The 19,047-nt window shown below is 38.1% G+C and overlaps 1 protein-coding gene across 1 annotated transcript in view; it reads left to right on the forward strand.

The window, feature by feature from the left end:
* slf1 (SMC5-SMC6 complex localization factor 1) overlaps positions 1-19,047 on the forward strand; it is a 49,027-nt gene that overhangs the window by 17,781 nt on the left and 12,199 nt on the right. The window contains exons 16-18 of the mRNA XM_079608210.1: positions 5,625-5,704; positions 16,066-16,158; positions 17,162-17,344. Of these exons, the coding sequence (XP_079464336.1) occupies positions 5,625-5,704; positions 16,066-16,158; positions 17,162-17,344 (356 nt within the window). The remainder of the gene's footprint in view (positions 1-5,624; positions 5,705-16,065; positions 16,159-17,161; positions 17,345-19,047) is intronic.

Here is a 19,047-nt window from a genome sequence, read left to right on the forward strand (position 1 = left end):
TAAAGAATGTTAAATGTTTCCCAACTTTTGACAGGGACTGTAATATTAAAATAACACTGACTGTGAATAGTTCGTTACTTTTGCTCTTTAAAAAAAAGGGCTCAACAATAGGGCTTTTTTTCTACAGTAATTCCTATTAGGGCTGCAAAACGATTAATCACGACTAATCGTTTGCAGAATAAAAGTTGTTGTTTACATCATATATGTGTGTACGGTGTATAATAATGATGTATATATAAATACACAAACATGCATGTATAATTTTAAGAAAAAAATATATTTATATATTAAGTATTTATAATTATACATAATATAAATTATATTTAAATATAAAAATGTATATAAACATGTAAATATTTTTTAAATATAGACATGCATGTGTGTGTATTTATAAATAGATAATTATTTTACACAGTACACACACATCAGTGTTTCCGCTACATTCATTCAGCAGTGGTGGGCCGCCACACCAAAAATCCTCCCGCCACGGCTGCAGCTTCTCAGTGAGGTCCGTCCGATATTGTGCATACTATTGTGTTATTGTTAAGCCCCACTAAAGGCATACAAAACATTGTAAAGCACCATAAAGTTTTCGTGCACTATATTCCAAGACTTCTAAAGTCATTCGATAGCATAATGTGAGGTAAAAAATAATATTGAAGTCGTTAAGTTAAAGTTAATGAAAACTCATCTCTCCTCAGTCATTGTCCATTCAGCATTCAAACAGCGCGTCACGTTCGGTTACGAGTAACACGATACTCTCCAAGATCAATGTTCACATTATTATACTTTATTTGTAGATAAAGGTCTATGGTTTGCATAAAATTACTTTATCTTACTGTTACTGGAGTTTATTGCGTTAGTTCTGTTAGATTACAGCACTGAGCGCTCTGAATTCGAATTGTTCTTCATGCGCACTGTAACTGAAATGTAAAACTGTTAAAAGAAAAGGCTAAATAAACTGTTGCATAGATATAATACAGTAAGCATCAAATATCTCTTCGCTTTCTGCTTTTAAATAAAGTGTGCCAGTCAGAGAGACTGGTAGTTGTGAAACAGTATTTCGTGTGTTGTCTGTGTACTCTGCTAACACTTTTCAATGCGACGCGCTGCACGCTGTGACTTCGAGTTGCTTCAAGTGCATCATTCGGCGCACGGGATGCGCATAATCGCATTGCCGCTGTAAATTGGAAACTTTCATATTATAACTAGAAAAACTATTTTCCGATTAATCGTTTTTTAAATTGTGGTTAATTCAATATCGATTCTCAAAGGCTATGAATCGATTTTTTCCCCCCATATTTATTTATATATCACCCAAAAGCCAGTATTAGTTTTCCTACACTTCATAGGCTTGCAGCCTCCATGTTATTCTAATGCAGTGAGATTTTATGTATGTTTTATCTTAAACATAAAATAACCTGATCCTGTTTGATCAAGGCATGAGACTGTTCTGACTTTTTCAATAATCAATTTTTCATCTTGCATCAAAATCCTGTCTATTCATTGTATGCATTTGATATATGCTGTTTTAATGTACCCAAGTGTACCTAAAATAATAAGAGTTTAATATACTGGCTCTTAATTTCTTTTTATTAATTAACCACTCGTAAACTTATGTTCACTGTTCTTTTTTATAAATATAGGTTTTGTGTTAAATCTACAGTATATTCATTGAGTGGAATCGAGAATCGAAATTAAATCGAATTGAGAGCTTGCGAATTGAAATCGAATCGGAACATCTGAATCGATACCCATCCCTAATTATAATACTTAGGGGAGGTTTAAACACCTGGGGCAAGGGGGCGTGGCCCATGGGAATATCACGCATGGGCGACGCCCCCTCCCCCTGGGGAAATGGGCCTGCCACCACAGCTGGAAAAAATCCTAGAGGAAACACTGCACATGATCTAAACAAAAACTTTTATTCTGCAAACGATTAGTTGCGATTAATCGTTATGAAGCCCTAATTCCTACCTTTTTTTTGTATATATATTTTAGCTTTTAGTTCTGTTAATATTTCAGAAGAAATGATTTACAATCTTTATTTTTAAAAATATATATATATATATTTTTTTTTTTACAAAATTGGTTAGTCAGGCATCCACTTTGGCATGATAGCTTGAAATGATAAAGCTGTAATTTTCATAACCACTTTTTGCTGGAAGACAGTGGCATGTGGTGGAAACCGTAAGGCTACTGATTTGTTTCTAACATTCAGCCCTTTCTAACTGATGCTTCTAAGATTTCTGCTCCACGTTGATTACATATTCTAAGTCATCATGATTCTCAACACCATGTTGTCATGTTTGACAGTGTGTTGTCATTTAGCGAAGCAGTGGTCACAGGAAGAACATTGTGTCTTCACTCAAATACACACTCACAGACTTGGACACTGACAGTGATGTTTACTCCTCGCTAATAGGAAAGTAAATGGCCATGTGTCTGTGAGAATGTGGATGTTTGTACTGTTCTGGTGTGTTAAATTGTGCCTTGGTTCTGAACAATCCAATTACTAGGGAACAAGAAACTCTTCATGTGGAAGCAGGAGTCTTTATTCGTCTGACAGCAGTGTCCTTTTTAGGCCACTCACAGATTGGCTCTAGCTTCTTCTGTAGCTATTTGTTCTATATTTTAAAATAGTACATCTTCAGTCAAACATTTGCAAGAATTTATTAAGGAATTTTCAGCACTCACCCTCAAACTGCTCTGCTGCTACATTTCACTATCTGCGCATTTTAAAAGCAAGTCAGCCCACTCGGTGGCCATCTTGACAACATCCCTGTGCATCTTTTTATTATGTAGGTAATAATTTCAGTAACATCTTTCAAATCATAAACAAAATCATGCTCCTTTAGCTTTAAAAAACTGTACTTCTCAGGTTGGTCCAGCTAATACTCATGTACATTCCAGTGCATGACTAGGCATTGTCATGTGATTGACTGTTTTAATTGTAAAGATGTAAACAAAAAAAATATTCATTTTAATTAGAGATGCACTGATGTATCTGGGCTTTATTTTCACCATCGGGCGATTGTTTAAAGAAAGCTAATGATCAGGGCTGATTATATCCTGTCAATCAAAAGGGTGTGGAAAAACGTGTCAGATTGCAACTCGTACTGTGTTTGAAGAAAATCTGTTGCCTTGAATTTAGGGAAAGTAAACACGACAATAACACATTAACAGTAAAAAATAGCTACATAAAAGCAGGCTCTATTTGACCCCGTAGTTCAAGTCAATGTTGCCACTTGCCAGGTCTGCGTTTTTTTCCCTACACCAAACATTAATATTAGCAGCGTGCTTCTGATAAGATACAAAGTCTAGCTTTCAAATTCTGTTTATTTTATCACAAAATTCAAACAATAAATGGTGTTTTGATGCCCTTAACCGAGTCTCTTAAAGTCCTCCCTGTGGTGAAAACCAAGCTTTTAATGTTGTTTGTATGTCTATGGGGTGTTTTCAATATGCTTTAAGACAAACCATGGACAAATTCAAAAGTCAGCACCATTGGTGAGTATTTTCTCCTTAAAACTGCAGTGAACCAAAGACAGTCTCAAAACCACGGTTTGAAATCGCTGGTGTTTCTGACCTCACAATTTACCTTGAAACCAATCAGGACAATGTGTGATCGACAACAAGTGGATCTCTGAGCTGGTGTGAGTGAGTGGAGGTGGGGCTAATTTGCATATTCAAAGAACCGCATATACTAAATAAGGCAAGGGTGTAGTAGTTACATTCATGCTATTTTAAGGAATGACAAAGTTGAGTGAGTTTTAAGGGATAAAATGATTGACTACAGGGGGACTTTAACAGACGTGACAGGTCGCTGTATCTGTGAACATAGCTGTAGCGTCTTAGTTCAAGCCGCAGCGCAGAGCGCGAGTCTTTTCCACTTTAATGCAAGTTATATTAAAAAAAAAAACATGCATGAATATCAGAGGGTATGTTCAAAAATACAGTACAACTTACCGAAATCCATATCCTGTCTCATGTAAACACTCAATATTTGTTTCTACCGCGGAAAGATGTCAATAGAACAGCTTGTGAAGGAATTATCCAATGTTCATAGTTTGTTAGCTATAAAAAACACTAGAATGGAGTAATACTGTTAATTATGTATGCATGTTTGAATGAATTTGCCATTAAGACAAGTGCATATGAAAACTACCTTATGTGCAACTGAGTTGTATACAAACTATTTAGTTTGTATTTGAGTGTAATTATTATATCTGCTAAAAATAAATATCATTTGAATATAATGCCTGTGTTATTAATTGTAATATTTAACATTATAGTGTACCAATTGAGAGGGTTCCCTGTATAGTTTTCAGCATTATTTGGGAGAGATTTGTATTGGTGCATCTCTTATTTGAATGGCTATTTATTTGAATTGTAAGGTTTTAGAAAAAGCAGTATTAAAAAGTTAAGTATAATTCCTATTTATGGTTCTCACAGTCAGGAAAAAACCTGAATATATCAGGAATATTTAAAGTTGTGATTTCCAAGCTTGGAAAAGTCATGGAAACTTCTGTAGTGAATGCTTTTTTTTTTTTCTTCTAGTTTTGCTGTGCTCTAAAATATTGCATCAGCTAGATTAAAGGATTTTGCCTGCAAGCCAGCATTGAGGGGTTATTGGAGACATTTTTTCATTATAAAGTATAATCATTTAAATCTATTAATTAAAAACAGATTATTACCTATCATACTTTAATCTCCAAAAATCCACTTTAATCTCCATAGATAGATAGATAGATAGATAGATAGATAGATAGATAGATAGATAGATAGAGATAGATAGATAGATACTGTAGATAGATAGATACTGTAGATAGATAGATACTGTAGATAGATAGATAGATAGATAGATAGATAGATAGATACTGTAGATAGATACTGTAGATAGATACTGTAGATAGATAGATAGATAGATAGATAGATAGATAGATAGATAGATAGATAGATAGATAGATAGATAGATAGATAGATAGATAGATGGATGTGCCTTAGTCAACACTTGAGCAGACACCCCACTTAACCCAACCAGAACATCAGCTGCAATCCTGCCTGCATCACTGTAGCACTTACGGTGCCATTTAATGACAGTTCCTTAAACACTGGCCAGGGACTCCATCCTGGGAGAGCTCCACGGGGGGGTTTGGAAAGCTGTCTCCTCGAATAAAAGGATTCAGTAAGTACAGCTAACGTACAGGCTTGGCTGATAGTTGCTACAGGCGATGCACTTAGATGGCAGTCCCTCAACTCTGTCCTGTGGTAGTGTGAAAATGTTGTGACAGTGATATAATGATGTTTGTAGCTTGAGTGGTGGTTTAAAGTGGGGACTATTTAGTGAACTTTGTGTTAGCGTTTCATCGCCCTGTGTTTTGTGGGAGGTTGTCTTGGAAGTTTTAAATATTGCAGGCTTTTTCCAGCACTCCTGTCCTCTGGCTATGGATAAATTCTTAATTTAGCCGTATTTATGAGCAGTTTCATGATGTGCTGATGTTTAGCATACATGGCAGATCCTATCCATTCACCCACAAGCTCTGTGAACTGTTGTCCCTTCCAAAAAAACATGGCCTGATGTCTCAATATGTCTGTTAAATGTTACTGTGTGTTCTTTTCAGAGCTGTGAAAGACTCAGCAGGCAGCTCAGATTCAGGGAGAGAGACTGTCCCGAGAGGTTACCACAGAGTCAATGCTGCAGGTAAGAGCTGCTACTCGCCATTGTCTTCAACTGTCTGTCTGTCTGTCTATCTCTCTGTCTGTCTGTCTGTCTGTCTATCTATACATCATTCTGTCTGCCTGTATATCGGTTTATTTGTCTACCTGGCTATCTTTCTTTCTATATATCTTCCTGTCTATTGTTATGTCTGTCTGTCCATCATTCGGTCTGTCTATTTTATCTGTTTATTTGTCTACCTGTCTATCTTTCTTTCTATGTATATTCCTGTCTATCTGTCTGTCTGTCTGTCTATATACTTGTCTTTTTGTCTGTCTGCCTGTATATGTGTCTGTCTGTCTATCATTCTATCTACATGTCTGTATCTCTCTTTTATTTCAGTTCTATCATGCATTCAGCTAGGTCAAAAGCTCTCTTCATAACCTCAGGCAACAGCATTTGCATTCCACATGCTTTTTACACTCCCTCCATCCTTTGGTGAGGAAGAGGTTGAAAATACATAAAAACCAGGCGACACACACACAAACATAAAGCTTGTCAGATCACCCGTTTAAGAATATTAAACACTGCAATTAGGATTCTGCTGTGAGGAAGAAGAGGGGGCGAAAGAGAAAGCCAGAAGTATCCGAGCCTGGAAGTTTCTGTAATTAGGAGGTTGGCACTCCATGTGAACCCACCAAGGTGTCAACGCTCATCTTTCCCCTTCCACCTGATCAGAAAGACCCCCACACCAGAGCAGGGAGTGGGGGAGGGCACAGAGAGAGAGAGACAGCCCTGTTTTCAGGAGACTCAAGGCTGCTGCTCCCTGCCTTGTGTTGTTTTTGCACTACGTGCTCCCTATACTGATGTGTAGCACATCAATTTTTGATGAAGCATCCGCAGGCTCTCAGTTGTAGGTTTCTGTAGGTAGACGCTGCAGGGTTTTTTTTTTTTTACCTCTCAAGGTGCACCTTGTTAACTTCACCCTGAGCTGTCTGTCTGCTCAGTACACTTCATTGTGGCCTACAACTACAGGTAATGATGCTATAAGCAAAATGGTGATGATTTTGGAGTAAATCTCAGATTGGGATGTTTGGATGCAGTTTGCATCATTTATCATAACAGGTAACACATTGTCATGTTCACAGTTCAGATTTGCCTACTATTGGTTCTTAATGTTGTGTGTAGCCTCACTGAGCTAAAATGACCTCTTACAGCATTTTATTATACAGTAGTTGTGTACGAGTCCCTCATTTGTCCTAAATGGCAACGCTGGATCTCAAACCAGTGACACCTATAACAGAGGACAAAAAAAGTTAATTTGTGTAAATTGAGTTTGGGTAAAGTAGATGGTTGTTAGATAACACTGCTTCATCAGGTCAGTTTTACATAAAAAGTGCTTTTAATTTGATGCCACACAATAAATATTAATTTGCAAAAGCTGTGTAAATGTGTGAGCTATATCACTCTATAACTATATATATATATATATATATATATATATATATATATATATATATTACACATACCAGTACAGGATTATTATTGAGCTCTTTCAATTTCTTATTCACAATCCCATGAACTAGATGCTTAAGCTTCTTAAAAATCCCAGAACTACAGGATGTTGCTTAAACCTAAAAGTGGTCAAATTGAAAAAGCACTAGTCGTCACAGTGTTCAAAATGCACTTTTGTGACAAATAGCCCATTATTTAAACCATTAGCCAACCTGCAGCAGAGCTGTCATGCCAGACGTCACAACCACACAAGTACTCTCTACAAGAAAATACAACAACAACAACCACAAATGCTACACACATTTCACAATTTATAGAAAAGGACAGGATGGATTTATCCTCTTCGAGCTTGTAAATGCTGAGTATGCAATTACCCCTATAATGGAAGCGTTGTGTCCAAATTGGAGCCATTAAAGTGATTTAACAGAGGGAAGATTGGGCCTGGCATTTCTGAGACTGTGTACACATGGGGAGTTAAGAAATGTTTAATCACTGGGTTTTAGGGCCTATTAGGGTGTGAAAAGGGGCCATTGCGAGCCAGAACTTGTCATGGTGCTAAGGCACTCATTAAGTCATACCTTTATTGCATTCGGTTTCATTTCTTCATAATACCCTAATTATTTTCATTGATTTTGCGTTGTGAGCTTTTATGATCTTGCTTTCATGTACTTTGACAGTTGAGTTAAGCGGCATGTTGCTTGATACCCTGTTGTTCCTTCCTTTGAGACCGAGAGATATCAATATGTGCTATTTATTTCATTTTAAATATATTTATATATATATATTAGAACCTTATTACATCTGATATTAGGATCTATCACTGGTAATCAGATGACTAGTGGTCAGCCAAAACACTGTTTCAGATGTGTTTTCTGTAACCACTTGTGTTCAGAATTATAATTTTTTGGATCAGTCAGACGCAGAGGTGTAAAGAGTACCTGAAAACCATACTTGAGTAAAAGTACAGATACCTTATTAAAATGACTCCATTACAAGTTACAAGTCACCAATTCCAATTTGACTTGAGTAAAAGATTTTAGCATATCTGATTTTAACAGAACTTTAAGGTGCCATAGAATGCATTGATACAAGATTTTAAATGGTTCTCTGATATCTACATAGAAGGTATGTGGCTTAAGTAAAGGCAAACATTCTCCAGATAAGGAAAGGCAAGTTTATTTATAAAACACATTTCATACACAATGGTAATTCAAAGTGCTTTACATAGAAGAAATTAAAATAATCAAAAGAAATAAGAATAATTAACAGTTTAGAATAAAAAATAAATAAAAAAACTACAGTACGAACAGTGGCACAGTGCTCAGTAAATGCACAGCTAAGCAGATGTGTTTTGAGTCTGGATTTGAATGTGACTACAGTAGGAGCACATCTGATCTCTTCTGGAAGCTGGTTCCAGCTTTTCACAATACATATTGTTTCAAAGCAGCTTTACAGAAAATAGAAAAAATACAGTTAGTTAATCATGTATTAATTTAGGGCATAACATATCGCCGGAGTCGTCTCGAGTCATCAATGCATTGGAACAGGGAGTCAATGGGGCTGTAATCGTTAGGTGATAGGGCTAAGTAGATCTGTGTGTCGTCTGCATAGCTGTGGTAAGCAATTTGGTTATTTCTCATTATTTGGCTCAATGAGAGCATGTACAGGTTGAATAGGAGTGGCACAAGAATTGAGCCTTGAGGGACTCCGCATGTCATGGATGTCCACTCAGACTTATGGTCTCATACTCGCATAATAACGTCTCGCTTCTAAGTATGACCTGAACCATTTTAGGACTATCCCAGAAAGCCCCACCCAGTTTTCCAGCCTGTCAAGAAGTATGTTGTGATCGACAGTGTCAAATGCAGCACTGGGGTCGAGTAGTACCAGTACTGATAATTGTCCTGTATCAGTATTTAAGCGAATATCGTTAATTATCTTTATGAGCGCTGTGTCTGTGCTGTGATGTGATCGGAAACCAGAATGAAAATTGTCAAAGTATCCATTCGAGCTTAAGAATTTGTTCAGCTGATTGAAGACAACTTTTTCAATGATCTTGCCTATGAAAGGAATATTTGAGATCGGTCTATAGTTGCTTAATATGGTCTTATCCGGATTGCTTTTTTTCAGGAGGGGTTTGACAACTGCAGTTTTCAGGGAGTTTGGAAAACTCACAGAGAGAAGTGAGGCATTTACTACTTCTAGGAGATCTGCTTCTAAGCTGTTTAACACAAAAAAAGATGTGGGAAGTGCGTCAAGGGCGCAGATTGATGTTTATAAGGTGCTGTACGGTTTCTTCCAAAATTTTGCCATCAATTTCTTCGAAATCAGACATAGTAACTATTTTCTCAGGTTGTGGTCTGATCTGTTAGATCCCAGTGCAACTCAAGGATGTGCTGATCACCTTTCTGATATTATTGATTTTCTCAGAGAAGAAGCAAGCAAACTCACTGCACTTGCTGTCTGAGAGAATTTCACTGGGAATCTGGCTTGGGGGGTTTGTCAGTCTCTCTACGGTAGCAAAAAGAGTGCGTGTGTTGTTAAAGTTGCTGTTTATAGAATTTAAGAAAGTCGGTCTAGCTCTGCCCACTTCCATATTGAAAGTATGGATGCTGTTTTTAGATGTTATAAGGGACTACAAGTTTTGTCTTCCGCCACATGCACTCTGTTTTTCTACATTGTCTTTTCATATTTTGCACTGCTATTGAGTTTCTCCAAGGTGCTTTTTGTGTATCACTCTTCCTGACTTTCACAGGAGCAATATCATCAATTACACTTTTAACTTTTGAGTTAAAAGAATCAAGGAGAAAATCAACAGAGTCAGCAGATATGCTTGGTGTTAAAGATATAGCCTTCATAAATAATCTCTTCTTGACAGACACAGATGCAGCTTCAATGGCAGGAGAGATCAATATATCGAAGAAAATACAGAAATGATCAGACAGTGCTACATCCTTAATAACAATCGATGAAATGTTTAGACCCTTACTGATAAGTAAATCTAGAGTGTGTCCACGATTGTGTGTTTAGTTTTTAAAACGGTTTTAATTTATTTTGCCATATTGGTTTCTGCATTATCTAGGTGAATGTTAAAATCTCCAGCAATGGCAAAACAGTCAAACTCTGAGGAAATTCTGTTCTGAAAAAACAGTTCTGTAAAGTCCTCAGCAAAGGCTGGAGAGTATTTTGGAGGGCTTTAAACAATAAGTAAAATGCATGGAGCACCTTTTAACACAATATCCAGATATTCGAAAGACGGGTAATTCCCAAATGATATTTGCTTACATTGATAGACATCTTTAAAAAGAGCAGCTAAACCCCCATCTCTCCTAACAGCTCTGCAGACACTCATAAAAGTAAAGTTAGGAGGGGATGTTTCATTGAGGACAGTTGCACTGCAGCTGTCTTCTAGCCAAGTTTCATTTAGAAACATAAAATCCAGGTTGTATGTGGTCGTTGACTAGAAGTGATTTATTTTTAAGTGAATAGACATGTTTAAAAGTGCTAACTTAACAGTCTTACTTTTTGTCCCCACAGCAATTTTAGGTTGGCGTGTAATAGGCAGCAGATTAGATGGGTTTGCTGGACGGCTTTTGAAGGCCTTAGACTTTCTATCATGTAATCGAACAGCAATAGAGAAAATGTAATAGACATGTAAAACCTCAATAGAGATAAGGTGTTACATGTCCATTTACAACCCTGGGTTTGTCCCTAGAATGAAATGGGCTTTTATTGCCTTATTTGGAAGGGTCATGAATAATAACGTTGAGCTCTGCTCTGATTGGCTGTTTCACAGATTTGTACGCAGGAGCTGTGATGTACTCTGAAATACAAACATACAAAATAATCATACTTCAATTCTCAAACCAAAAAATATTTTAACAGATTGACTAGATGCATTGTCAAATGGCAATCGTTTCAACTTAAGTGGTGGAGAGGGTCACGTTAGCTAGAAAGAACGAGTGAGCTATCTGTAAGCAACCAAACTAACCTTGTTAACTCCTGAGTTATGTTGTTGATGAAATATTGGCTAAATTATAATACTACCCAACAAAAGGGATTGACATAGATGTATCTACAGTTGTATTTTGAAAATTTATTTGACAACACCGGCCGAAAATAATATTAACCTCTGTGTAAATTGTCATACTATTTAGTTATCTATGCTCGTTACCTGGAGCTTGCTAGTTAGCTAAGGTTAACGTTAAGGTTAACGTTACTGTACTAGCATCTTGCGTTTGATCTTCTCGACAACAAAAGTTAATGTTGTTAGCTCACTAAGAAACTTACGATTTTAAACCGAAATGGCTTAAACCGAAATGGCTTCAACAGTCAAGAAGTGGATAAAATCACTAACGTTACTTACTGATTGCGGTAGGGGTTGCAATGGCAATAAATGGAATTGCCCTCTCCTTCAGTATCAAACGCTGAGCAAAGCCTGCTTGATATTCTCCCTGGTTAGAAAACTGTCAGGTCTGAAATGGGCAGAGCAAACTAACAACTTTGAATTAAAATGGTGCGATATCCTGTTGTAGTTAAACCTCAATCATGCCTGTTGACAGTTCTGTTCTGTGGGAAGGGTATGAACATTTCTCACATCCCCTGCACACCCTCGAACATAACATTTATATTCATGATCTGCCATTTTCGCTATTGTCCTTGGTTCTTCACAATACTTGCAGAACTTCTGATGATTTGGCTGTGCAGGTCCATGTTAAAGGAGAACTCCGGTCAATTTTAACATTGAGCTAATTTTTTTTAAGTAGTCGATTGTCGAGTTCACGCGCGTGATCATATGTAACTAAACCTATGCGCGTGAACTCGACAATCGACTACTTTGGACTTCGACCGAAAACAGGAACTAAATACAGGTATTTGCGCTGGCTGAAATAAAATCATTTTTATTCATATCTTTCACATCTACTGCAGTCAGATTCACTCGTGTTCACTCTGAAGTTATCATCTAACATGGCTGGGCACTTGTAATGAAACATTAAGGATGTTAAGAGGCTAAAAGCAGGTTTAAAACAACTTGCCCCATTGAAGTCAACAGGGTGCAAATTTTAAAAAGAGGATAACACGGTGTAGGCAACACCGATTTTTCTCGTTGTTCTCTGTATTGACAGCACTCCAAATTTACAAAAAAATTAGCTCAATGTTAAAATTGACCGGAGTTCTCCTTTAATACTGCCTGGCCTAGTACATGGGCTGGTATATGCAAATTTTGGGAGAGTCGTGCCAGTGAAGAAACAGTTCATTTGCGGAGAGCAATCACGTTTATTTAAAATAATAATAATAAAAATAACCGCAAAATTGGTCAAGGTGGATACAACGTCTCAAGTCTCTTAAATGTCTACATACACTTAAGGCTCAGTTAATCTCAAGTGCTCAAAAAGGGCATAAGTAAACCAATATCCTTCAAAAACATCTCTTCAATACAAAATACATAATATAATGTTAAGTAAAATAAGTCAAAGACTGCTTGCACTGGGCTTGCTGGTTTCAGCCTCATCACCGGCTACAGTCATGTCTACATCTCATATATGAAACGCCTACGATTCAGAAACTACCTGCTAATGCATTCACATTCACGTAAAGTAGCCTTATTGACAAGTTTTTTAGGGGTGTAATGATACCCTCATGTCATGATTCGATACATAAGTACATTTAAAGTTCGCAGTCAAGAGCAGTGAGTGATTTTCTCTTTGTGTTTTGTTGTTTTATTAAAGCAACACTAAGGAATATTTTTTTACCTTTAAATAATGTTTCCAAAATCGTTTCAGCGGTTCAACAAGTCGTAACAGGGTGAACGGCACTTATGCCTCTGCTTTGCGGTCCTTTATCTGCTATAACCACACACTATAAGATTGTCAGATCGGGTCGCGTTTCTGTAGTTCTAATGAGACATAAGAACTTGCTTATGTCAAGCGTTACAATGGTCATTATTTTGTTTTTCTTCGTTTCTGATGTCGCAATACATCATACTTTCATAAAATCATGCATCATACTCTACCCTAGTTCATTCAAAAGCCGGTGCTGGATAACAGTGAGCCTGCTTGCGACAGTAGGCTGCGGTAGGCTAAATTATTTACGACTGCGGTAAAGGACAATTCCGCTTCCAACCTGTAGGGCGACCGCAGAGGTGAAGTTCCTTGGTGTTGCTTTAACATTAAAGGTGCCCTAGAATTTGAAATTCAATTTATCTTGGCATAGTTAAATAACAAGAGTTCAGTACATGGACATGACATACAGTGATTCTCAAACACCATTGTTTTCTCCTTATTTAAATAAGCTGAACAATAGGCGAATCTCAACGCCTATTGCAACGAATCTGTAACGCAACAGTCGGGATCATTAATATGTACGCCTCCACACATTTGCATATGTGAATCATCTGAAGTTCTGCAGGTGAAGAAACGAGCAAGTATCATAGGGAAAATGGCAGATCATGGAAATAAATGTAATCTTCCATGTAATCTTTCTCTCAAAATCGTTCAATACTGTTTATGCATCAGTAAGTCAAGCCAGTGACTAAAATATCGTCACTTCACATCAACTTCACATCGTTTCTTTTAGTAGGATGAAAATAATCTTATTTAAATTGTGAATAAATTATATACAGAAAGCGATCAAAGAACAATCTTTCCACACAGCGCGAGTTTATCTGGACACTGCCAAATCGTTATGAAATCAATGACGCACACTGCCCAACGAAGCTCTTACTGTATTTACATCATCGTGTTTGCATTGGTGAAAGCAGAGAGAGTGGAGAAACTGCGTTGCAATGATAAGATCTTCACTCTCGCGGTCAACAACAGACTGTCATCTGCTCAATGCTCATCACAGAAACATTTTATGTGATGGGAATAGATTTAAATACTTTAAAAACTTCTGACGATTTGTTAATCTCGATAGCTGTAATAGTAAAAACGTATAATAGCTGTAGTAAAAGTATTTGATAGAGTTTCACATGTAATGCGTAGCTATTTCATATGCAAGCATGTCAGCCTATCACAGCAGTGGCTGGTTACACTGAGGCCTCATCCACACTACTGCGTTTTAGTTTAGAAACGGATAATTAAAACGAATATGATCTCCGTCCACACCAGCGTTTTAGCTGCGTATTAGAATTGATATCCGTCCACATTAAAACGACTGAAAACGCGGATCACGTGACCATTCACCAACACTGGGCATGCGCGTGCCTGTGTAAACAGGCGCATGTAGGCAGTTGTAGCATTGTAAAATGCAGAATTTACTTGCACAACAGCTGCTAGCAAAGACTTTAAAGTCAGTAACGCTTGTTATTCGTTATCCATGTTGCAGTCACTAAGGTTACGTAGTCCAGGCTGTTTTTGTATGTTTTCTTTTCGGGGACGGGTCATGTGATGGGTGGCTGACGAATCAGGGAGGGATACGCCATGACTGATGACACCCCCAATATTTAAATCTATGCATTACAACCCTCCCCCAATATTTATACCATGATCACATAAAAAAAAAACAAATTTCAAACCAAATCTACGCCCTTCAGGACATATTTGAAAATGTGTTTCTGACTACTTACAAATGTGATTTAAGTAATCGCAAAACGTTTTGCATTTAGTTCAGTCCACTTGTCATTGGATCACCACAGAGCCGTGGATTTTAAAGCCAGATGTAGACAGGTTCTTTGTCTGCAGAATTTTTGAATTGCAAAAAAATTATACAATAATAATAATTTAATTGGTCCCCCCTGCCCAAATATAGATATAAAAATGTTTCCAGTGTCTAAACCATGATCCTAATACTTCCACATCTTCATTCTTTATACCATGACAGACGTCACTCCGCGTACACAAAGCCGCAGACAGATTAGCCTTATCTGGTCATTTACGTTTGCTTCTAACCTAATTTCCTCTGTTTGATCTGGCTTAAAGAGGCTTCTTGAAAACCCAACCAACATACTGATGTGAAAGGGGATGCCGCTTCTCCCTTTTTCCTTGCAACAAGAAAGAAGCCTGTCTGCTTTTTTCCCACCTTCTCATCCCTACTGCCTCTCTCCGCTTTGGCTCTTTTAGCACGCCGGGTTTTATCTAGCCAGCCAAGGCTGCAGAGAAATGGGCACCCTGGTGAGACCCAGTAAAGCATTTATTAGCAGCTTTGCACAGCGGCATTATAATGGCAGCCGCAGAGGCACTCAAGTTTGGCCTTTTACTTTCTTGTGAAGTTCAGCCACACATGAAAAAAGGAAGCAGCCCACCCTCTAATATATTCCCGATTTGATATTGTATCGGCAGAGCAAGGGATGAAGGCTGCCTTACAAAGGGAGCAGGCAGAGGGAAAATGTAAATAAAATTCCTTGGAGGCTTTTATGTCTGGCTGTTGTAGTTTGCTGAAGTGAGAATCACGTGTTCCCATTCGTACTGCCCAGTGGAGCTTTTGAACTCTGGCTGTTTGAAAAATCCCATCAGAGGCTTTGTGTATGGGCTCTGTACCATAACTTTCCCCGGCTGAACAATACCACACTGCCAGGAATCCTTTTCCCACAATTGCCTTCAACTTGGGGTGCTAGTGTAAGTAAAGAAGTCCCACTGTCCGGAAAAGGGGGAATTGCGACAAAGAGAACGGATGAGTGCCTTTCTTTGCTTTCTCTCTGCTTCCTGTCCCTCTCCCCCCTCCCACCAAAAAAAGCCCTTTTTTCAGGGTCAGCCCCTTTTATCTGTTTAATTTGTACATTTTCCATGTCGTGTGTGCCTGTTTATTCATTTCTATGTCGGGCACAAGAAACATTAAGTAAGCGATTACGGGGCAGTTGGCAGGACGCACCCTGATTTTGGATGTTGCCCACTTCTCTCTTCCACTTGCCCTTTTTGTCTCTCTCTCTTTCTCTCCTCTCCATCCATGTGTAGGCGAGACACTCCTTCATCGAGCCTGCAAGAAGAACCAGGTGGAGACGCTGCTTTGTATCCTCCGCTTGCCTGGAACGGACGTCAACATTAAAGGTAGGTTTCTACATTCCTCCCCTTCCCTCTGTAGAATCCTCCCGCTTTTTAGGTGTTACTTTATTTTTCTTGATTTAACTGTACAGCACACAAACAAAGGAAAGTGTGTGTTACTTGTCTAACCTTTTAGATCAAATGTAAGGGTGTGTTTGGAGGGCTCGGACAATGTTTTAGGCTCGGTTCACTATAGCGGCGTCAGGCTAATTTCGTGCATGCCTTTCGCTTTCCAATCTCTTTTTGAAATCTTGATATAATCGGGGGTATTTTTGTCATATAGCATGATGAGAAATCATTAATTTGTTCTTTACGATGTTGCGTTATATTTTTAGTTTTCTTTCACTCAAAAAAGACTCTTAATATGAGATTTATTTGATAAGTACTAGCAGTTGCATTTTCGAGTCAGTATGTTTGTTTGCGCAATTGTGTCTTTGCTAAAAAAACATTTTTTTTGTGGGGACTTTTTTAGTTTACTTTTACTCAAAAAGACTATACTAGGAATTGTAAAATGAGTTCTGTTTGAAAGCTAGCAAGTATGTTTCATTATGTTTGCGTTATGACGTACTGAAATGTTTCCGATTGAGGCCTCTTTGCTAAAAACAATATGAGTAGTTAATGTTTTGATTACTTTGTTTACTCTAATTCTCTGAACTAACAATTGTGTGAAAATTTTCTTTATTTAATATACTCGTCAGAAAATGTCCCTTGTTTAACAATTTACCTTAATGTTACAACGCTATAGCTGTTATATGTTAGCAAAATGCTACGAAGGCAAACACTGTACCTCATGATTTGCGACATTAAAATTGAATTCGTATTGATATATTACGTGGCAAAAATTACATATTTTTTACAATTACAAATTACAAAGTACATATTTAACTGCAAATTACACTGATTTATTTGCTTTCTGACATCAGAAAATAGTTTTTGTAATATGATCAGCAAAAAGCAGGTAAGCTAGGCCTTGTGAATTTCACAGTATCTTTTGCATCCCTGTTTGTAGATCACGCTGGCTGGACGCCTCTTCATGAAGCCTGTAACCATGGAAGTACTGAGTGTGTGGAGGCCCTTCTGCAGCACTGCCTGAACCTGCAGCTGGGCAGTCAGGTCCAGGGAGTCAGTCCTCTACACGATGCCCTGCTGAACCAACACACACACATCGCCAAGATGCTGCTGCGCCGCGGCGGTGAGTGCCCGACGTACTGTACACAGTCTGAGATCAAACCTTCACATAACAATGCATACAAACACACATATACACACACTCAATGCATAAAGATTCATACTGTGAATACAGATCTTCACATAAGAGGGCTGAAAACATGAGAGCGCATGCACACAGGCGCACTCGCATAAACGTAAACCCTTCAACGGCAACTTTAAAGCAGCAGTTGAATTTCAAAAAAGTCACGAGTTCACTTGTTCCTCCTGGTTCAGTCTCTCACGAGTCTCTTATCCAGTCACAATCAAACGACCCTTCTATGAGAGCATGACTCGTATTGAATACCATAGTATATCGTATTACTTCAAAACATGTTCAGATTCTGATTCCTTTGAGAATGATGCTGGATTTATCAAGTCATATGGAAGTGCTTCTCTTACTGGAGTAAATAAGGAGAAAAACAGTTGCTGTTTCCATGTGTGATGTCAGTATAAACAAACTGATGAGTGAAAGCGGCAGAAAGTCATATTACAGCGGCATTACATGTGTAAACAAACAAGTGCTTTGTAGAAATCTGTTAAATCCAGGCCTCTCCTGTGGCTTAACAGCCGCGATCTACCACACACACACACACACACACACACACACACACACACACGGTGTCGTCTTTACTTCTGCCATTCAGGGTTCAAGCTTTTTTACGTTCTTTCCTTTATAAAAACCATCCATCTACAGGAATAACCCATCGGCGTGGATGACGCTGTTAGCATCCTCCTGAAGAGATTAGACAAGTCAGGTCTGCAGCTCTTGTGAAATTCGCATGCTGGTTTTTCACGGGGGAAATCTGTCAGAACAGAAATGTTTTGGCGCGCCTGGCTGTTTGCGTGCCACATGCAATCGATGTTTGCGAGCTTTGAAGCGAGGGGGACATGTGTCAATGCAGTAAGCGCGGGATGGCTTGACGACGGGGAGGGACTAGAGGAGAGACAAAATGAGACAGGCTCCTGGTTTCCCACACGCCTTACTGTCTCTCTCTCTCTCTCCCTCTCTCTCTCTTGCTCTCGCTCTCCTCTCCATTTTGACTAATTATAGTTAATTTGATTCTGCTCCCCTATTAACTCATGTAGATATTCTGGCCTCAAAAAGTAAATTAGATTGGGATTGTTTGGTCCCGGTGAGAATGTTTTTTTCCTTTTTTTTTTTTCTTTTCTCTTCATGCTGACTGAGATTGGCCCAATACCAATGCATGAAAAGAGGTCAGGAAAAGATGCCTTTTTCATGAAATTAGATTTGTGATGTGTCTGGGATACAGACAGCCGCCAAGATCCCTCGTAAGACACGGATGTGCTCACACACAACCTGAGGACAGATGATCCTGTGGATTCAGTTTGGATAGTTGACTTATAACATGTCCATGAGCTTTATTTTTTAAATAGAATTTAAGATTTTAGCTTAAAGTGTAAAGTTATGTACAAGGGAAAGTGATGCTTTTATTTATGAGCTAGGGTTAGCTTAGGTTAGATTAGGGTAAGTGTTGAGATATATCATCGTATTCCTTTTTTTAATATATATATATATATATATATACATATATACAGTGGTCCCACAGCAATGGTATAAAATCAGGGACTTTTACAGTTGTGATTTCCAATTCTGGAAAACACATGGAAAGTAATACAGATTAAAAAGGTTAATGGAAAAGTGGATTATTTTTCATTGCTTTATTT

This window comes from Phoxinus phoxinus (genome assembly GCF_949152265.1).
Source record: "Phoxinus phoxinus genome assembly, chromosome: 3".
NCBI lineage: Eukaryota > Metazoa > Chordata > Actinopteri > Cypriniformes > Leuciscidae > Phoxinus > Phoxinus phoxinus.